Source organism: Numida meleagris, chromosome 3 (assembly GCF_002078875.1).
Source record: "Numida meleagris isolate 19003 breed g44 Domestic line chromosome 3, NumMel1.0, whole genome shotgun sequence".
Lineage (NCBI taxonomy): Eukaryota > Metazoa > Chordata > Aves > Galliformes > Numididae > Numida > Numida meleagris.
Window position 1 is genome coordinate 54,882,191 of NC_034411.1, and position 22,825 is coordinate 54,905,015.

The 22,825-nt window shown below is 40.5% G+C and overlaps 1 protein-coding gene across 6 annotated transcripts in view; it reads right to left on the reverse strand.

The window, feature by feature from the left end:
- The window catches only part of PDE7B (phosphodiesterase 7B), a 167,389-nt gene that overhangs the window by 48,493 nt on the left and 96,071 nt on the right, over nucleotides 1-22,825 (reverse strand). Inside the window, exon 1 of one of the 6 annotated variants that reach the window (XM_021389854.1) lies at nucleotides 12,564-12,693. The exons of the other annotated variants lie outside the window; for them this stretch is intronic. Within the exon in view, the coding sequence (XP_021245529.1) occupies nucleotides 12,564-12,687 (124 nt within the window). The 5' untranslated portion in view covers nucleotides 12,688-12,693. Of the gene's footprint in view, nucleotides 1-12,563; nucleotides 12,694-22,825 lie in introns of those variants that run through there. 6 annotated transcript variants of the gene reach the window in all.

The following is a 22,825-nucleotide window of genomic DNA, read 5'->3' on the forward strand; positions in this document are numbered from 1 at the left end:
AAGGAAAAAGAGCAAGAGAGTGTTTCAGTATTTGCTTTTCACAAACCTCTGCAAATTCCAATAGGGAATAATTCTGGCGAAGAGTTTTTTGGCATGTGTGTGTGAAGGCATATAAAAAGTATTTCTTGACTCTTCATACTCTTATGCAATTCATATTAAGCAGTTTTGGTTGGTTTTTTTTTTTTTTTTCCACATTATTATTCTGGGAATTGCAAGACATAACACAGAAAAAGTAGTAAGATTGTCTTTTTCTCCAAAACAGATTGGGCTGAATAAACATAGAATATGTCTTAAAGTGACAGCCAGAAAACATTTCTGCTTTTCCTAGACTCTATCTTAATATTATATTCAGCAGCTAAAAGTTACCAAAGAAAATTCAAGAACTGCATGAAAAATAATCTCAGTTGATGAGACTCCACTTACAAATGACATATAATGCAAAGGTCCTGCAAATCATATATTATATTACATAAAAATGATTCAGAAACTCCTTGCTAGAAACCTCACAAGCACTTTCTCTTCCGAGCATTTGGCTAGGTTTCACCAAACCTGAAACACTGACCTAAGCACTTAAGCATTTCAAAAAAGTTAAATTTTAAATTTGGTTTTGCACTGACGAGAAAGTCCATGATGATAGGTAAGAATCTGCTCATTATTATCACATTAGTGAAGAATGTAATAAAATTTTGTCTATAGCTGTAAAATAGACTGATTTTTTGGAAGAGGTTATATTATAAGATGTATATTGCTGTATTCTCTTAGTCCCCACAGTTATTGCAGTGTACTCAACATACTCAAACATAGATTCTATGTCAATTACACGCAGAAAAGTGTTGATCAGACTTATGCCAAGAGGAAGGAGTGAGCCTGAAAGCCTGATGAAGGACGTATATTCCAGTTCACCTTTAACTAAGGTTCCCAAAACCTCATAGTTGAGCAAGTCTCTCTACAGAATTTAACAGGATCCATCACAGGAAACTAAATCACTTTTTTTAGCAGCAAGTTTTTTGTATGCCAAGCATACTGCAGCTGTGAGCTCACACTTCAGGTTTGTTGTTTCACTAAAAGATGTTCTTAATCTCTGTTTTTATGAAATAGAACTTAGTAATTTTTTTTTTTTCCCTAGAGCTCAGATACCAAGCACCGGTGTGGAATGAATCAGTCCTTGTGCTGGCTCCTATGGTCAGCCCTTCTCCAGGTGCCCCAGCAGCTGGCTGCTGGCACAAGGGCCAGTGGTAGTGTCTACAAGTGGTTACTCCCCATCAGGGAAATGAACACTGTCCTGCTTTTCACTTGAAAAGATAAACCTCACGTTCCCAAAGTGATCTGCCATTTGGATATAAAAGGGGAAGAAATTTTCAACCTCCGGGGCAAGGGGAATGGAGATCTGCAGGTGACCTAGGTCTTCATCTTCTCTATGACTGCGCTTTCCTATCTCAGAAAGTGACATCACTGCTGAATATGTAAATGTCTTGGTCTGGTGTGGCCTTGGAGCAACAAGAAGGAAGAGACAGGCTGTCATGAACCTCCCACTGAAGGATAAGCCCAGCCAGTGCTTCCCTAAGCCCTGGACCAGGGGCAGCAGTCTCTGTTCCCAGACTTTTCCTTTTGTCAGGAACTGTCTGAGTGGCTGCATCTGCATCTAGATGCTGTGGAGTCTGAAGACTCACCAGTGAAAGAAAAAAAAAAAACAAGTTGGTGGTGGGAGAAAGGGAGAAGCCTCAGACAAAGAGAATCCTATCATAGTTATAAAGACATGGTACTGTTTGCATGTTATTGAGGAGCGCTGACTTCAGATCATAGAATTACCCAGGCTGGAAAAGACCTTCAAGATCATCAAGTCCAACCACAACCTAACCATACTACCCTAACAACCCACTGCTAAATCATGTCCCCGAGCACCACATCCAAACGTATTTTAAACACATTCAGGGATGGTGACTCAACCACCTCCCTGGGGAGCCTGTTCCAGTGCTTAACAACCCTTTCTCTAAAGAAGTTTTTCCTGATATCCAACCTCAGCCTCCCCTGGCACAACTTGAGGCCATTTCCCCTTGTCCTGTCACCTGTCACCAGTGAGAAAGAGACCAACCTCGCTCTCACTGCAATCACCTTTCAGGTATTTGAAGTGAGCAATAAGGTCTCCCCTCAGCCTCCTCTTCCCCAGACTGAACAGCCCCAGTTCCTTCAGTCTCTCCTCATAGGGCATATTCTCCAAGCCCTTCACAAGCCTTGCTGTCCTTCTTTGGACCTGCTCCAGCACCTCAGTGTCCTTTCTGTACTGAGGTGCCCAAAACTGAACACTGTACTCGAGGTGAGGCCTCACCAATGCCGAGTACAGAGGCAGGATTACTTCCCTAGTCCTGCTCACCACACCATTCCTGATACAAGCCAGGATGCCATTGGCCTTCTTGGCCACCTGGGCACACTGCTGAGTCATGCTCAGCCGATTGTCCATCAGCACACTAAGGTCCCAGATCAGAAACTGAGCTGGAAATTACAACTCAGGACTCTGTTTCACCATGCGTTGCTAGGGCAGTCATGTCAGGCTGCAAGGACAATTCAGCAGGGACCAATCTTAATTCTCTGATTTTAACGAAAGTAATAAATAGTTCAGGAGGTAGAAATATATTCATTTTAATGAAAACTATTCTGCACACCTGAGAAGGCACCATCTCTGCCTATTCTTCAAAGGCTTTTATTACTTTATACAGTACAATAAATTTTTAAAAAGACTTTGCATTCTTTTTTGTCAGATTGGTATGAATTCTTATGCTACTCAATTAATTTGAGGGATTTCCCCTCCCAAAGTAATATTTTCAAAATAGCAGATGCCTAATATTTCAGATTTATCATAATTAATGTCCAAATACTGTCAAGGGTAAGTGTTCGCTATTCTATTGTTTCTAAGAGGAAAAGTGGGTTTGTATAAACAGCCCTACAACATTTGCATTGCAAGCTACCCACTCCATCTGCAAGCAGCCCTTTTGCTGGGAAGCCCCTGCCTAACTGCAGCAGACAGATGTTCCCCTGCTGTAGCTGTAAACACCACAGAAGCTCCTGCCATGTTAATTAGCAGCTTAAAGATGTTCCATCCCCCAATTCAAAAAGGGAAAAGACTTACATACATCAGAAACAACAGACATCAGAAACATAAGCTAACAACTTAATTCCAAAGCCATGTTCTCCTGCAAACAGTGTTTGTCATTATCCACTCTATCTGCTCAGTGGTATTTTCTCTATCAAGAGTCCACACATAATTTTTCTAGCAAGGAAGGTCCACTCAGCTCCCTCCTTTGTTGCCCATTTGGTTGTATACTTCAACATACTGAGTGTCTTTTCTTTATTCCCCCCCCGCCTTTTCCCCCCCTAAAATGTGGAAATCCATTCTAGCTTGGTGATAGTGGGATGTTTACACTGTCCTCATCCAAGCTCTTAGGGCAGTTTTGGGCAACCTCTCTGGAAGACCACCATCTGGACAGGCTTAAAAGTGGCCCATGAGAACCTAATGAGGTTCAATAAGGCCAAGTGCAAGGTGTTGCACTTGGGTTGGGGCAATCTTAGATACAAGAACAGACTGGGAGATGAACTCCTCGAGAGCAGCCCTGCCAAGAAAGACTTAGGGGTCCTCATGGACTAAAAGCTGAACATGAGCCAGCAGTGTGTACCTGTAGCCCAGAAGGCCAACAGTATCCTGGGCTGCATCAAAAGAGAGGTGGCCAGCAGGGCAAGGGAGGTGATTGTCCCCCTCTGCTCTGCTGAGGCCTCATCTGGAGTACCGAGTCCAGGCCTGGGGTCCTCAGTACAGGAAGGATGTAGGGCTGTTGGAGTGGGTCCAGAGGAGGAGCACAAAGATGATCAGAAGGCTGGAGCACTCCTCCTGTGATGAAAGGTCAAGGGAGTTGGGGTTATTTAGCTTGGAGAAGAGAAGGCTCTGTGGAGAACTCATTGCAGTCTTCCAATACTTGAAAGGAACTTATAAGCAGGAGGGGGACTGACTTTTTGCACAGGTAGATAGTGATAGGACAAAAGGGAACAGATTTAATCTGAAAGAAGGGAGGTTTAGGTTAGATGTTAGGAAGAAATTCTTTACTCTGAGGGTAGTGAAGCACTGGCACAGGCTGCCTGGAGAATGTGTGGATGCCCCCACCCTGGAGGTGTTCAAGGCCAGGCTTGATGGGTTCCTGGGCAGCCTGATCCAGTGGGTGTCAGCCCTGCTTGGAGCACCATTTTGGAACTAGACAAACTTTAAGGACCCTTCCAACCCAAGCCTTCTATGATTCTATGATTGCACTGTAGTTGACAGAGACTGTTACCAGAGGAGGAAAGATCAGCTGCTCAGAGATTTATTTCAGGCTTTCCCCATCTCATGCCTCACAATACATAATCCCCTTTATTGTTGTTTTTCAATCCTATTTCCAACTACTTTTTCCTTCTACTGCATATTTCAATACTACCTTTCAATTGCAGTCCTCCAAGATTCTGCTGTTCTTCCTCATAGAATTTTTATGCTTCGAAACTTTTTTTTTTTAAAACGTAATCCAGTATTACTGTTTTTCCTTTACCATAGTCTGTATGACAGATTTGTTCTTTTAAATAAGACAGTAATGTTTTTCAGGCTATTCTGGTTTGCTTTGTTTTGTTCAAGCTACAGTTGCCTGGAACACTACTTGAAACACTCTTATGTCTTCCTTTTCACGTTGGAAGACTTCAGCTCTCGAGTTGATGACATTCTGAGGCTGTTTTGGACGTTTCTAAGACCAGACTGGGTAAAACCCTGAGCAACTCATGAGCAGAGGTGAACTTGCCCTGAGCAGCTGGTTGGAGTGCAGACCTCTGGAAGGCCCTTCTACCTGCACAGCTCTGGGGTTTTTGACTCAACGTTACAACTTCAGGCTTGTCTAAGAGTAGAGGGTGGCAGAGCTGCAGGCAGGTTTGTGCAATACTTGACCACTAGAGCTGTTCCTCCTGGAAAGGAGAAGACTTGTTAAACAAGCTCTCCCTCTCCACTGTAGAATTCTATTATCTTCCCTCATGGATCTGTATGTTCCCTATATTCTTTGGGGGTTCTGCTCCTAACACAGGTGGTTTATCCTTATTCTCCAGGTCACTGACCCTGGTAATCATTCATACTGTTTCCACCAAATCTCATTTCCACTGAAGATTTTGAGAGTTCATTTTTGAAACTAACCCATCAAGCCTACCTCTGGTAGTAAAGCCATTTTTTTTTTTTTCCCTTTGCTTTGGCAGGAAGCAGAACAAGACCTTGAACTCTACAGACCACACATGCTGCAAGTTAGTGTTCTCTCTGAATTTCCTTCAGGGAAACTGCTTTCCAAACACTCTTCCCTCCTCACAGTAAAGACAAGTCTGCAAGCTGCAGCTAGTCAAGGTGCAGCTAGTCAAGGTACCATCTAACCCATTTTTCTCTGCATAAGTCAATACAACACTTTCTCCTGAGCTGTTCACTTTTTAATTTATACATCCTGTATACTGTAGCTTCAAACAGTACAGAAAAACGCCACTGAAATATTGTGGAAGCTGCATTAGGAATGGAATAGGCCAAAAAGCCTGTAAAAAATCTTAAGTGCTAACCTCTGTTTAGTCATTGAACTGTTACACTGCCAAATTCCTGACAAGAATATGGTTGTTATTAAAACCCTATCTCCTCATCTACAAGACATCACTTCAAGTTTTGTAATTGGTAGTTTCGGGGACAAACTTCACACCACAGTTTAGCCTAGTGTTCTTAGAACCAATGAACATTTCTTCCCGGCTGCAGAATGTGTTAGGCCTTCAGCAAAGTACAGGTGGGTGGGTGGTGACATTCCAAATCTAAGCCCCTGTTGCTCACTAATTGTTTGGATTTTACTTGTATTTTGATTTTGTAATAGCTTTCCCACAGCCTCTTGCATACACTCAAACCATTGAGTCAGATGCAAACTCTTGCTATATAAGATGCATAAACCTTATTTCCCAGATACTTCTCACCTTAAGGTACCTACACAGCAGCTAGTCACCAGTGGAACACAGTTTTGATAAACACTTCCCCTAATCAACACAACTTACGAAACCTGTTACATATGCTTGCAGAAATAATTCAAATCTTGTGGGAAAAGTTCCTTGTCTCAACTGCAGGACACTAAAGCAATACTTTATAACTGGAGCTATTCAGCTTGGCAGTTCTACCGAGACTTTGAAAAATACAACATTCTTAGCTTCTTTTCAGACATTTGGCATCTTTCAGACAACATGCCATCGTAAGACATTACATCATGCTTTGATCTATGACGTTTCCCCATTTATTAGGTGTTTTTTGGAATGAGATTGCTTCAGAGTACACATGATCTTCTCACCTCCTCAGTTAAAAATACATGCTTTAAAACCCTGAAATAGAAGATACATGTGAGCTACCCCAATCGCTAGACCAAAAAAGACAACCACACTTTCATACCACCATAGGTCAACAAGTCAAGGTGGCATCTGGAGATAAAAGTACTGAACTAACATATTTCACTCAGCTTACCTAGGCCATCTCCATGCCCCTCTGTGTTATCTGAAAGTTATTGCCCTGACAATGCTTTCCATATTTTACTGCTGCAAATGTGTGTGGTAGCCATGATGAAAACTGACTATTTGAAAAGAAACATAAGCAGTCCGGTACAAATTCTGTTCTCTCAGCTACATCAGTTCCCCAGTTATCAATCACTCAGCATCAGCACAGCAGTGGGAACCAATTATGTGAGCACTGCTGTTCCAAGTAAACATTCCTAACTTCTGCCCAGGAGTAAAAACCAAGTACTCTGTACTTGTTTTTATTTATTTTTCTAACCACAGGATAGGTCACACACATTGATTATCCTTATGACTAAATATTAATACACAGTAACAAACCAGGATTTGTCTCAAGGCAGTAATACTGGCAGCACAACAAGTGGCTTAAATGGGCCACGAATTAGAGCAGGCTGGTGTAGCATTAGAGTAGCCAGGTACCCGAGCAATCTTCCAATGAGAAGAAAAGCAAAATAAAAAAGAAAAATGAAATATAAATATATACACACACACTTCAAAGATTTTTAAGATGTGTTGCCTCCCACAGCAGTGAATTGAGCTCAAGGTGGTTTCAATGTATATTTTTTAAATCAAGGAAAACAAAGATTTAAACTGCAAATATTTCAGGAACATGCATCTTTCCCAAAATTTTGTTTTACGCAGTTATACTGAGATGAAGAACTTTGACAAGAAGATTGAAATCTGGAAAATAAGCCATCCTCTCACTGTCCTGTTTACACTTTTATTCACTGGGAAAACAGATGTTTGGGGATAAAGTGAAAGACAACACAAAAGCCCTGACCCTGTTACGTCTCCAATAAACACTGAAGATTTCTTATGTGGCTAGTGAATAAGATTACAAAATATGCAAGACTACAAAACAACTTTTTTCAGCTAGTATTGTCAAGGGTTGGTTTTCACAAAGCCTTCTACAAATGGTCAGATGGATTCTGTCCAGTCCAAAATACAGAAATCAACACCCACCTCTTCCAGTCAGTCCAAGCATGGCATGAATGCAATCTGGGCTCAGTATATTCTCCCTTAGCTGTTAAATATAAAATCCATTTCACAGATGGAAAACTGAACCTGGAAGCTGAAACTGACTTCTGACAATCTACAATAGGGAGTTAAATGAAAAGATGCTAGCAGCAGAAGAACAGGGAAAACCATGAAGCTCCGCTAATGTGATTCACTGTAAGTAAATCAATGTTAAAATCAAAGTGGGTCCCGTATTTATATTTAGGTCACTAAATGATCCTGCAAAATACACTGAATGACACTAGGACATACTGAGCAAGATGCAGGGCTGGACCCAAGTTTAGGGATTCCCCAAATGCAGCCCAAGGGTAGGGTGGCTTCTGGCTCAGGGCTCCAAGCCAGAAACTGGCAGAGTACAAACGATGTCCTTTTTATCCACTTTTATTTTCCACTTGGATGAAGTACAAGGTGAGTCTGATAGAAGGCTTCAGTTGCACCTGTAATCTGTTATCTCAGTGCACACTGCCCTACGGTGATTCTTCATAATCTGCAGGACAGAAGCAGGAGGCAAACGGCATTAACCAAAAACCACTCATAACTAAGCTTAGTGCTGATACAGAGAGTTCTGAAAAAAATCAGATGAGAATTAACAGAATAGCCAGAAGAAAGCAGCATTATGTCCTTGAAGCAAAAGAGCATTCAAATAACATCTATTCCATCTTCATAAGATACGGATAATTATGTCTCACTAGAGTTTTAAATCTAAAATTAATAGATGGCATGAAAACTTCTCAGAACTTAACATTCATTTCACTGTAGGAACAGGAAGGCTTTAGAGGAGATACTGGTCCCAAGGAGGTCACATAGCCAAACAGAACAAGAATCACTCTGAAAAGGAGCTCATACATTGGTTGAGGCAAGACAACAGCCAGTATGAATCCCAAATGGCTACTGTGGACCCAAGAATGGGCTACCAAACTACTGTGCAAAGTGAAAATGGTAACACAGACATGCTCAAAATGTGCAGCAGGCACACAAATACTGCAAAACAGACAGCTGCTCTGAAGGATGTAAATACAAACAAAACACCTCACCGCCTAGAACATGATGTTCTTCAGTGTGTCATGGGTAGTGTGACATCTTTAAAAATATCTCATTTCTTAGGTACAAAGATGATATGTAATTACTTCTTCACAATTCTACTGCAGGTCCAACATCCTTCCTCCTTTGTGTGAAAAATCTATTACAGTAGTCTCTAAGCACTTCATAATTGTTCTCCATTATAGTGATTTGCATGATATTAGAGCTGTCACTGAATGTCAAGGTAATTTCCCTGTTTTCTTTCTTTGAATCCTTTTAGAAATTCTAGTTTAAAAGCACAGCTACTGTAAACATGTTCTAACAGAGGAGACTGCTAAACAGCAAAAAACATCTAAAGGACATGAGGCAGTAACTTCAAAATATCTCATCATTACAGAATTGACATTAATCAGTTACAGCTATGAAGACTTTTTCTTTCTTTTCACATCCAAAGAAACATAGGGAGTGAAGAACTCAGTTTTCATTTCTGACAACAGCACCAGGATTATATACCAAAACTGGCTTTAAGTTCTTCAGGCCTGAAAAAATGCCAGAAAGAGAATACACCATGAGTCACCTCTAATTTCCAGCAGCAAACCTAGAGAAGAAGCAGATGCTGGAGCTAAAACATCCTTGCTGTACACACCTCTGTGAGGCACTGGACCAAAAAATATGTAGAATAAGCATCCTGTTATTAAATGAGCTCTTATAGATTACATGGCATAGCTCTGAGCTTGGTTAGTACAAGAACCCAGGCTGCTGAGACAGCCTCAGTGGTTGCGACTGATGCAGCCTAATTATAGTGGTGCCTGCAACAGATTTAAGAGTCTTGTCCAACCCAAGAGATCCAACGTAGGCCCTGCATTCCTTGTTGACAAGTGTAGTCAAAGCTAGTAGTGACTTCTAATCAGGAAGATAAAGATTCTGAAGGAAACACACAGGACACAATGGAATACAGTCATTTATACTGCCATTTAGATATGGAAACAGAACACTGTGGAAAATAATATAAATCAAGAAGAATGTATTGGCTGATACAACAGAACTACTGCTTTTAAAATTGTTTCCAAAGCAAATTTAGACTGTGGCTAGGTTTTTTTCAGTACAGGTGCATCTTTAGTTTATTATTCAGGTACTACTTATGAAAACATAAGTCAACTTACAAAGGAAAAAGATCCATAAGAAAAACACCCTGGGCAGATCAGGTTTCATTTCGAAAAAAATCCATCCTGCCTTCAAAACTAAGTCCCATTGGTTATTACTATGGAGGAAATTTGCTTTTCCTTTAAAAAAAATAAAAATTAAGTTGGTTTGCATTCACATTTCTGTAGCCAAGTCTCCATGTCATAAAACAACTGTTACCATTTACACTTTTAGGTGAACTTGACAGAGAGATTAGCAGGGAGTTCGGAGAGCTCTGCAGACCAAGAGAATGAACCTCTGCTATTTCCAAAGATCCTGCTGCAGATCAGGACAGAACCGTGCAGAGGGAGCTAAAAGGGATCAGTTGCAGTAACCACTAGTCAGGTTATGACCAAAGAGAGCAATTCACTCTTGATTGCTCCATGCTGTCCATAACAGCCCATCAAGGACAGAACATCCTACTTGAAAGAAAGAAATTGTCAAGTAGTAATTTTTCAAATAAAGGAACAGTTCTTGGAGGCTTCAAACTACGTTAAACATTAAGTATGTCCCTAGTGGTCAAAGTAAGCAGAAAAAATATTGTGATACTATTCTCTTGCTAAGAAGGGAGACCACGAGAAAACCAGAAGACCACAACTGTTTTAAGCTGTAATTCATTACAGCAACACAGAAGATGTCCTTAATGCATGGAAGGAGAATACAATTTATCCAGAATTAGGAAACCATTCAAAACTGTGGTCTACACTTGTAAGTCTTAAATATTTAGGAAGGGCATCAAAAGCATGCTTTAATCACTAATCTTTCTTAAGAAGTTAAGTGACAGACATAACTCAGGTGAGAGGAAGTTTCTGGTTGTTTTTTTTTTTTTGTTGTTGTTGTTACTTTCTCCTATTCTTACTGTTCAACGTTACAGCAAAGTAAGGACAGTTGCATAAATGAAGAGCTAAGAGCACTGGTCAGACAGCAAATCTCACAATCCTGTGAACGCAGGCTGAAGGACAGGCATCTGTGGGTATGCAAGTGTTTCCAGGTGCTCCTACTCTGGCTACATAGGGAAAGAAGAGTGCCTTGGGAAGAGGACAGACTTAAACAAAAGGAACATACATCTTAGCTTGTATCAGACTCGTGCCCTGTTATGCCACCAAGGTGAGAGGTACCAGGCAGTTGCCCCAGACCTTCCCATAAAACCTCTGAGGAGGATCGTTAAAGGGGACAGAGAAACTCATTCACAGCCCCTACATCCCACTGAGCTCTCCCATCCCATTTTTCCATGTATTTAACAGCTTCTCTCAGAGCTTCTATCCCTTTGTATAGCCTGGAAACTCCAACTAGCCTTTCTCAACTTTGTCCTGAATTTCTTTTGCCAGTATAGCTCTGCTGCCATCAAAGGGGAGGACAAAATATGAACTCAGTTGTCTTTGTTCCTGTTCAAAATCCAGTTTTGCCTTTGAGAAACCTCGATATGGCTCCAGATCAGACCATCAGAACGTGACCTCACATCAGTGCAGCAGAACCTTGATGCTGAGAGAAACTTCAGCTACTTCAAATATTTAAATGCAGGTATTTGCACACAAGCTGCATGCATGTCTTGGCTCTTGTTATCATCAAAGCCATAACAGTTGGTGGATCCCTGAGAAATCTACAGATGACTAGATTCCCACTGGCTATAGAAAGAATTGACATATTCAGCTATGCTATCTCAAAGCATTTTTACTTGTAGCTGATTCACTGATCCCTAATGACCATGAACAAAATTATCAGAAAGAACTACAAACAGAGAACAAACTTTACAGAAGGGAATTAACTATGTTAAATCTTGGTGGTAACTTAGGAAAAAAAGTACAATTCTGTTAGATTTGGCTTATAGTTTGATATAAGGAAGTGATGAAATATTTTCAAATGTTATCTGACACAAAACAAACATGATTTAAAGGGTATCAATTGAATAATACTAGAGGAAAAAAAGACATTTAAATAGATTTTTGGCAGAAACCTATTTTTTTAATATTAGCCAAGAACATTTGAGCTTGTACTATACTATCTTATTATGAGTTACTTTCCCAGTCTTAACTCAGAGAAATTGTAAGATAGGAAGTTGTTTTTCATAGTAAACTGTGTTCAAACTTGACTAATTAACCTAACCCCTAACAACCAAATACTGAAAACAGACTAACTATGCTTTTTGAAGTCCAAACTCAGAAACTGGTCATGACCACAATAACAGTAATTGTGGTCAAATTCATTGAGCTACGTAGGATGATGCTCTTATCTGAATATTTATTAACTTAGAGTTTACCACAGTTCATTAACTACAGTCTCATACATTCTTGAACAGCCATTTGTGAGATGCTTTCAGGCTATACAAACCCATTACAAAACAGGAAGCTCTCCTTTGTCAGCTAGCCTAATTCTATTAATCATTGCTGTCTGAAACTAACGAATGCTGCTAATTTAAAGGCTCTTGTTGTCTTTCCCAATTCAGTCCCACAATGTAAATGCTAAAATCAATACTTCTGCGTGTTTTGTAATACTCCTTCTCCACAGCACTTGCACAGTAGCCACGTGCAATGTGAGAAACCGCGAATTTTCAGCAATAGAGAAATGAAAAAACGATCTTCAAAATGTAGCTGGGGATGAAAAAGAAATGATTTGAGTTAGCATAACACAGCTAACTGAAGAATGCTAGGATGGTGTAATGCAATGGAAAGTACAGCAATAGCAGAGCAGCACAATCCTAGACTGCAGCAAATGAGAACAAGCCCAAACGCAGCAGTCATAGACACAGAAACAAAGGAAGAAAAACTACTTACCTTCGGAAGGCCTCAGGTAGACAAGGATCTCCAACAAGATACTCTTCCTCCAGCCCCAACCCTTAAATGAGGTCTGGGAAGGGGTGGATCCCCCATTCTGGTCACTCAGGTGCATTGTATGCATCCCCTGGGTTGGCCCTGCCTTCCTACCAAGTGCTCAATCACTGGTTCAGGCTGTGACTTGGCATTTCTGCTACAGATGGATAGATGGTGCTTAGTGTGTTTTCATTTACAGATATGAAGATCTGCTTGCATAATTGAATTAGTGCTAGAATGAGTACTTATCATTGCTAGAGATTTGGGTGTGCTTTAATTTCTTGCCTTTGGGTAGAGTAGGTTAACAAAAGGCAACATTTTTGTTCTTGGTAAAGAGTCACAAAGAAAAATGAATCATAAACTGGCTAGATTGGAAATACTGAGAGAGTACTCCACCTCACAGCATTTTTGTTCAGCTTCCAGTTTTTTAGGTAAAGAACTTTAATGGCCTGATAAATTATACAAGCTTACAACCTTTGGCTCAGTAGTAAAATTACTTTAAGAAATCTCTCTACAAGCACACAAATTAACATCTATGGCTGTGACTATTCCACATAAGTAAGTTGGATAGCTAAGGCAGACCACTTTTTTTTCATCCTAGTCCAGTCAGGGACCACGCAAACAGGCCCTGTATTATCGACAGCCTTCAGAGGACTTCTTTGCAGGCTTCTGTGTTAGCATACACTGGGGGGCAAACCCAGAAACTAAAGGGGAAATAAGTAAAACACTAGCAAAATACAAAACAAAACCAAAGAAATCCAGCAATAAAACCTTATTCCAGGCCTCAGAAGACACTATTCTCAGTATGGTTTATCTGCTTACTGGGGTCCCTCCTTCAATTTCTAAGAACTGAATCTAAAATAAGAAACGTAAGATCACAGTATTTCTGCACCATGGGTGCATCTGCAACAGGAAACTGCATTGTAATAAACGTTTTGCAAAGATATCTCTACGGATAACAAACAATTACGTTGCTCTACTTTTCTAGATTTTTTTCTGACATTCTAAGGTGAATCAATAGAAATAGCAGTCTAAAAAGTGATGATATACTTGGCATTATGCTGGCATAATCTCTAGTTAATTACAATTGTTATCATCTGTGCTATTTGTAATTCTGAGCAGATACATTTCTATGGAAAGAGTAAGTGAATGAATAAAAAGTACTTTATCTCCTAAGTATTTTTATTACATATTTAATTCTTAATACCGTCATACCACGATGAGAGAAAATAAGACATAATTGTAAGAAAGGAAAGGAAAGCTTAAGTTGTTACACGAATATTTTCTGTGATTTCCATCTTTATACCTACAAGAATTCAACCTCTCTGTGGAGAGGATCATTAGTTTCTCATCACTGCTGCAGAGATAGGTGCATGCTGTGCTTTTCTGGAGAGATGTTTTTTACTGTTCTTGTTTTTAACCTAAAGCAAATGCTATGCTTAGTAGATATCTATGAACACTCACTACTTTTTTTTCCTGAAGTTCAGTGGCTCAGTGAGAAAACCTAACATTAGGAGGAATTTTTTCTCTCAACCACTTTCCTTTGTCCACCTGTCTCCCTAATCAAGTGAGATGTAAAAGTTAAAAAAGCACAGTGTTGGACACTCTTGGCGCTATCTGCTTAGGGCTGCCAGCCTCCTTTGTGCATGAGCCCCACAGCACAGTGTCAGTGTCAGTGTCAGTGTCAGTGTCAGTGATAAAGTGCAATCTCTGGTGTCCTGCAGAAGGATAGGGGAGGCTTGGATATTCATCACATTTATCATCTGAATCCTCCATATGCAGGCTAAATAAAACATGTTTACTGCGCAGATGAAAAATTTTCAAGAGCTCATAAAAGTCTCTGAAACCCTGGAATGTATCTCCATTTAAGCAGAAGGAAAATGGTAGGTAAACAAAAGAAATTCATGCTTATCATTTAGCAACAGGTTCTCTCTCTGATTTCAGTTTTTGTAATCTTCCTGTCAAAAACTGTTTATTTCATACACAGGCACTGCTGAACAAAACTCTGCTAGTCTGTGCTTGCTGCCTCCTCCTGCACTCCAGATATAACAAAAGGTAATTTTCTCTCCATATTTTGGTGTAATTGATTAACATGAAAGATGTGTACTTTTCATTTAAAGCCTTCTTTACAAAAATCTGAAATACCAAGGCTTCACTATAAGCATCAGGTATTTATTAGATATAAAGCAAAGTACTGTCAATCCTGACACTCAAAACAAAAAATTATTTCCCCTTCACTTCTCTGATCTCCAATCATAGAATCATAGAATTGCCTGGGTTGAAAAGGACCTCAAAGATCATCGAGTTTCAACCCCTCTGCTGAGTGCAGGGTCGCCAACCACTAGACCAGGCTGCCCAGAGCCATGTCCAGCCTGGCCTTGAATGCCTCCAGGGACAGGGCATCCACAGCTTCCTTGGGCAACCTGTTCCATTGTGTCACCACCCTCTGAGTGAAAAACATCCCCCTAATATCTAATCTGAATCTCCCGTCTCAGTTTAAAACCATTCCCCCTTGTCCTATTGCTATTCACCCTCACAAACAATCATTCCCCCTCCTGTTTATACGCTCCCTTCAAGTACTGGAAGGCCACAATGAGGTCTCCCCAGTCTTCTCTTCTCCAAGCTAAACAAGCCCAGTTCCCTCAACCTTTCTTCATAGGAGAGGTCCTCCAGCCCTAACCGAGCACAGCCCTACATCAGCCAAGGGGATGTACCTGAAATACACATGAACTCACCAGCTGAACATCAGACTAAGTCTAAATTTTGACCAAACAAGTGTGTTGTTCTAATTTCAAAATAAATAAGTTCATCCAGTCCCTATAGGGTAAGTCAAATTTACAACAGAGTGTTACAACTTAGAATCTGGACCCCGAGCTATCAGATTTTATGGCTTTTTAATTTACACATCTGAGCATAAGTATCACTCATGCCTGCTCTCAACAAGTTACTGTTATGTTCACTGACAAAATACACAACCTTGAAAAGCCTCACGAACCCTACATTTCAAAAGCATTTCATAATTGTTTACCTCTTGGCCTGAACAGTAGTACTGTATGTACAAGGCCCCCTTGAACTTGTGTAACTCAAAATTGCTTAGAAAGTTTTCCTCAAATGATTCTAATTTCTTCAGGAAACAAAAACAAACAATTATTATGACATATTCAAACAAAGATTTTTTTGTTTGGGCTTTTTGTTAAAAATAAAAAATTCCTTTTTCTTCTATCCCAGAAAAGCAGTTTTCATTCCTATTTATTTCAAAGGAATGCCTGCAATTTTGCGGTATTATGCAAACCCCAATTAGCAGTCCACAAGGTGTTTTGAAAAACAGTGCCTAATGTGTTACAGACACACATAGTGGCCAACTTCCAACAGCCTGAAAAAATGCCTTTTTTGAAAGAAAGTTTGGGAATTAAGTCACTTCAATATTACTGGGAAATTTTGATAGAAATAATTCTTCCAACAGTTAATAAAACTTTCTTCTTATTATTAACAGTTGTTGGTTTATGTTCTTGTACAGGAACAGAGCAGGATATTTGTGGCAGTCGAGCAATGTGGTTTCCTTCAGCCTTTCTTTAAAATCCAGTTCTACAACTACTTGCTGCTGAGAAAAATGGTTAGTGTTACTTATCATGGCTGTTATTTGAAAACAGTCCAAAACACATCCATTGATTACATTCTTTTCAGTTTTCTGGAACCTAAAACTTTTTTTTTTTCGTTTTAATTTTTTATATATTTTTTTTTAATTTCCACCTGTGCAGTGGCTAGGCTAGCACAGTAGGGCATGGGTATATAGACTGTGCAACAAAGCAATATCCATGATCAGGTTTTACAGCAATATGAACTGAAAGGGATGGGAAGCACTATTTACTCTAGATGTTATCCTTAGCTATAAGATAGATCACCATTGATCAAGATTTTCTGCCTGACACAATTTATCAACATTTCAGGAACAAGACCCCACTGATTTAAAATACCCAAAGCAACACCAACACAGAAGTGACAATGAAGTTCCTGCCTGCCCCAGGTGCTAAGGTTTTCCTCCCTTCATCACCACATTTGTGGACAAGTTTTATGAGCTCACAAGTCAGAAGGTAAAAGGTACAGAAGAGCATGTTATACAGATGTGCATTTCAAATGCTTGTGACTGTATAACAATGCCTATTTCATATCTCTTTACTCCTCTTCTCCACAGAGGGAAAAAACCTCATTGTTTTGTTCATAATCTTTTGCAACTGATCTCACCACAGCCGACTCCAATAAGCACGTTTTATTGCTCAATTAGTTCTTTATTTCTATCATGCCTAAGAACAGAAGCTAGATGTTCAAAGTTTAAACCGTTTTTTTATTCCACACATAGTTTCTAAAACTCTCATCTTTCTTTCCCTGACACATGGAAGTTCCCGGTCTCTCCTTTTTCCACTTTTTAATCATGCCTTGGCTCCTCATGAAACTCCAAGAGGCCCCAGCAGGCTCAGCTCCTCTCTGTGCTTCATTTGCAAGCACAAAGTGGAGCAGAGTGGGCCTTCCTGAACAGAGCGCTAAAAAGGAGAAAGCTTTCAAAGATTTTAATTATCATCAGGATAAACATGAAGGGAACACTTATCTTAAACTTCAATCATTTTTTCCAAACTTGTCTTCTAGAATAATGAAAACCTCTGGAAACATCATCAATTTCAGATCAGCAGGCTAGAGATACTGTAAGTATTCAGTTAGTTGAATTAGACATACATATAAATTTGTGAGTATCATTAATTCCTTCAGTAACAAGTCAAAACTGATTTTTGCGTTGTATTATCTGAGAACTGAGCTTCTGGTCAACTGCCATTTTACTCTTCCTTGTTTTAAAAGTTTGAAAAGGAAAATTAAAAATAAATAAATAAAAGCTATTTGCTTTACTGCTATAAATCAGTAAATTAAAGTGTTTAAAAGGAAGAACCAGAGCTTCAGCTGAGTGATTCTTAACCACAACTTTGGCTTTACTTTAAGATTTACTGGGCCTCAAGCAGCCAAAATGGGGTCAGATGGTGAAAAATGTTCCCTATGTTTCACTTGCCAATCTGGGAAACTGAGCAGGATTCTGGGTTGAGGCAGCTACAAAATATGGGACCCAATCTGTTCTGCAACTACAGCCATGCCTGTAGCAGTCTTGCTAACAGGCCATTGCTTTCAATAGCACAAAGACAGTCACCAAACTGCAAGTATAAAGTCATCTTCCAAGGGCAGAAGAAGATGAGGTGATTACACTCAAAGAGTTTATTGCTTTATGATGTACCTGCTGTTCTGTCGAATGCCTCATCCCCACAGCTCAGCTAAGTTAGGGGAACACGTCTCCCTCAGCGTAAAACAAACTTTTTAACCAGACTAATGAACTTGTGGGGCAGTAACATGAAACTAACGTGGTGGTTTCCAAGGTTATTATGCATCTGTACCCGCATTCCCTGGGATGGTTATAGAGGTGAACTCCATAGGACACGATGGGCCAAACTGTTTTTGCCTCACTGGTAGGCCTCACCTCTGCTCCAGGGAGCAGCACTGACAGCAGTCCAGAATGAGGGGGGATGGCCTCCACCTTATCTTTTCATTAGTATGAAGTCTCTCTAAGTTTCAAAGCTGGAAACTTGAAGACAAGATTATAAGCTTTTTCTTGTTGAATTATAGCAGTAAGAAAAGCCGCCACTCTGAGCCCAAATGAAATGTGTTTAAGGCTTGGGCCCTATTTCAAGTTCTTATTAGCTCCTGGAGAGCTGCCACTGCAGCTCAAAATCTCTCCTGCCTGAAGCTGCTTAACTCAGTCATACAAAGAAGTCTGCATTGGCATGGAGAGAAGACTGTTCCTTTCGATTCCCTGTTTGCAGCCCTGATCAGCCCTGTGCAACCTATCCTAGCTACACTGCGGAGCCTGAGCCAGAGCTGCAGGTCTGCTTTCAATCTTCACATCTTCCTGTAGCACAGGAGACATAAACCCATGCCACACAGCAAGAAGGCTCCACCAGACCACCGATGCACAGATCACCTGTGACATGTCAACACTGCTAGTAGCCCTGAGCAGCTTCTGAGTGCCTCATCCATAATTCATGCTTCCTTAAAGTGGTTTCTGTGTGTATTTGATGGCTGACGCTCCAAACTCATTTCTGATCTGTTGCACACTAATATCTAAGAGCTCTAAATGCTAGCTGACTTCCCCAGCAAGGCATTAAGTTACACACAGAGTCTTTGTTCTCCACCCCCCAAAAAACCTAGCACCTTTCCTGTAAACCAGTTCATGCCTTCAGCAGCTGAAAAGGAAGTACAGGTTTTCTCCCCCACTCTGCATCTTAGAGAAGCAAAGAAAACCAACTGCAGTAGTCACCCACACACCTCCCTCCTCTTCCAGCTATCTTTTCAAGCACTAAAGGCTGCCCTTTGAAAAGCAGCTCTCTTGGTAACAGTTTGTAGGTTGCATTTTCAGGGCCTGTCACTGGTGATTTAGAATAATCACACTCTGTGGCTCACCCAGCTTGATTCCTTGCCTTTTGCAGCTGGCCATACTTTCAGGTGTGGCCTTCCACCCAAAGCAGGCAGGAAGATACACCTCTCCAGTCTCTGGAACAGAAGCTGGCAGGCAGCTCTTTTTTTTTTTTTTTGGCTTTTCTTTTTTTTCCCCCTAATTTCCCCATGTTTCTTCATTTGTGAAAACATCCTGTAAACACAGACAGCAAAATTAAATATTTGCCCAGTGATTCCCTGTTTCCATTGTAACTTCTGTGTTTGCAGATTTTACATTTGATAACAGAGGGAGAGAACCAACAGTGAAAACAGTTCTAATTTTTTCACCCCAATTAAAAAAAACTGTACTGCTGTCCCCAAAGGACAAAATGTCACCTCTTCTGTGCGTTGTTGTCTCCAGTACGCCAGCCACATCCCACCAACCCCCATTTCTATCATAAATTTGTCCAAAACAACAAATTCAGAACATACTGCTCTCATCCCCCTTCAAAAATCCAGAGTCCTATTCAACTGCATCAAGCCTTAAATTGTTTTCTTATGTCATCCTCAAGGACAAGAGCTTAGAGTAGAGGTATACAGTCTTGCTTCCAAACAATCTTTTGATTTATACAGCACTCAAGTAAAATGGGCTATGTAGATTTGTGATGCCCTTTAGCACCACATAGGTAACACATAAGAAGCCATTCTTTCCTCATTTCAGTGCCACTTATTTTTGTTTTGTCCTCTAACCAGCCTGGTAGCACAGTTGATTTCCCCCTTTAAAAGACTTTAAAACAGACATCCAACTGTTCTGATTTCCCATGGATTAGTTGCACTCCCCCCCAAAACATCTGTCTGGCATTCATGTTTTTACACGCTTTTCTTTTTACTGTCATGCTGCTTCATATTATTTGATCTCTGCTCCTTCCACTTCTGCCTCTCTGTGTAGCTGAAACAGCTCTGTGTTATTTTATCGGCCTCAAACTGAAAGAGCAACACGGGACAGACACAAAGTTTCGCTGCTGTTTCCTACTTGTGCTTGCTCACAGGAGGCTGAGGCCCTTCTCGTTATAAAAAGATGTTTCTGGGAATAGGGGCAGAACTTTTGAGCAACAATAAATGAGTTGAAAAAGCTTCTACTGGCAGCACCTTAACAGTTCACTGGGAAAGCTGCTGATTCCTACGAGCCATATGGTTTTGATGGTTGCAGTGTTCAAGATGCATAATATAACGAGTTTTTCCTCAGAAAATTAAGCTTAGGTACCTACTCTCTCCTTTGGGACAAAGGTGAAAGAGAAGCATCAGGGCAAAAATGTGTTCCTCCTGGCAGAGACACGTAATTGAAATAGTTGCTGGTTGGTAGCATGAGTGCTTTTGCCTGGTGACAATCATTCCAGTAGCTCTGTCTGCCCTAACTAGAAGAAGGTGTTGGGTGATATCTGGAGAAAAATATGAGTCCTCTTGACTTGAGCCTGTCACTAAATATTTCTGGGGCAATTCGCAAGCCATTTACGTGAAGACAGTGAAAGCTGTGTTTGTGAGGGAGATTAACTGCCTGCAGACTCCAATGGGACAGTCTTCTGCACCATGTGCCACCCTTTGGTAAAGGAAAGGAGGAGTAAATAAAATTCTGTCTGTAACAAAGAGGTGAGTGGTAGTGGTGCAAGGGATGTCAGTCCTCTATTGAAAGGATAATCAGTGAAAATCTTCTGTGCAGAGATGGAAAGTGCAGGACAGGAAGATTTAAAAGGATATCTAAACTAGAGAAGAGGCAAAAAAGACTGAGTGTGGGAGTCAGTTAAGCTGGAGACAGAGGTGTGCACTGCAACAGAAGAGAACTAATTTGTAGTGAAGTAGTCAGCCTGGTCACAGTAATTTGGAAAGATGTTCAAAGGCACGGCAGCTGAGGAGTATGTCAGGGCAGACTTTGCAGTAGGAAAGGAGTACAAATGACTGCTATGTGAAAAGCAGGATTTGACAGGGATGGTGAAGAAGGTATCCTGTAACAAACTGGTGCTGTGCCTTGCTAACGTGGAGGAGAACTGGATCAGGAAACTACATTGAGCTGTCCTACATTTTCTCACCCTCATCTTTCCATGTGATCTAGAGTCAGCACGAAATTTGAAGTCACTAAGCCAAAATGGGACTACAGGGAAAAAAACAAAAACCTAAGCAGATGACCAGAAAAACACAGATGCTCAGTAACAATCTAAGTAGCTTCAGTATCTCTGCCTCTACTTTGTAGTGGTGCTCTTAACTCATGCTGTTAACAAGATCACATGCAAAACACTTTTCTGTCTGTATAACAAGGCAGCTAAGTATAGTGTGCTTTCCCCTTATGGTCATTTGATCCTATTCAAAACATGTAATCTCCCAGGTCTCCAGTCTGTGCAAAGCCAGACATCAGCACATTTTTGGCTACAGGGCACCTACAAAAAAAGATTAGTGACAGTCTTGTGAGGCTTGGGTTGAAGATTCTGTCAAGGGGCCAATATTTCAATAAGGTACCTTGCATTTTCATTATGAGAATTCCAGCTCATTATTAGCAAAGTTAGTTTAACTTTCAGTCTGTTTTGCCAGCTACTAAGTACATGTTTAATGATGTACATTGCTGGAAAAGGGAGAAGGAAAGACCTATTTTAATGCTATTCCACTGGGAAATTAAATGAGTTCGCAGAGTCTGCCTAGTTAGAAGTTATAACTTTATTTTGAATTTCATATTTTTAATATAATTATTGATTTAATAGCTGTGCACCTTCATTATATGATCATATTTTACAGATCTCATCTTACAAGTCAGAAAACCAGAACTCTGGATTCTGTAGGTGGCGTAAGCATTTATTTGACATTAATCAGGTGGCTTCTCAGACACTTAAAGTCAGACTTATATCTTAATGAACCAGTGCTTCAGACCTAATTATCAGTGAAGAACTGAGCATCCAGGTCCTATCAAAGATCTGTGAAATCTTTTTAAAGTCCATACATTTCTCATGAGTACAGCAAGTGGGTAAGCTAGGCAAAAGCAAACACAGTGAACCTGCCACTGAACGTATCCCATTCTACTCAGGACAGGAAAATCCCTTCCTCCTGATTGTCTTATTTTCTCCACAGACAAAATAGGGTCTTAGAGCACACTTCTGTTTTAAGCTACCTGATACTATTTACCGCACTTCACCTTGAACAAAGTATGTCATCTGCCCCAGCCAGTTAAGTCCTATCATCCTCTTCACTTCTACCATGGTAAGTTAACTAGCACTCAGAAAGAGACAAGCTATCATACTGAAACCTTCTAATTACTCAGGAAGCTAGGCTACTGTAGTCCTGTACCTACTCCTCTGCCCACACTAAACTTTGTATTGTCTGCAGCTTGTCTTCAGCATGAGCTCCCACACTGCCATAACTTGAGATGCTATCCTTACTATTTTCTGTCACTTTGGCTGAGATGCATGAGGCTAGGAAAAGCTGATAATTCACAACTCACAATATGCTCCTTAAAAATAAGTCTCCAAGAGTCAATGCACAACTGCATCAAGCCTAGCTTATCTGTGTCACCATGCCCTTGATCCACAGCTGCTATTATGGTTTCCAGTAAGAGGGCAGGACCACATGACTGAAAGAGTGGGGAAAAAATTGTGCCAGCACTGATATACAGCAGTGAATGCTGCCTTATTCTGAACTGACAAGGAGGAAACTTGGGCTGAAACTACAGTGTGATGTCCTATGTGAACTGTACAGCACTAAAGAAATACCTCTTCTCACCT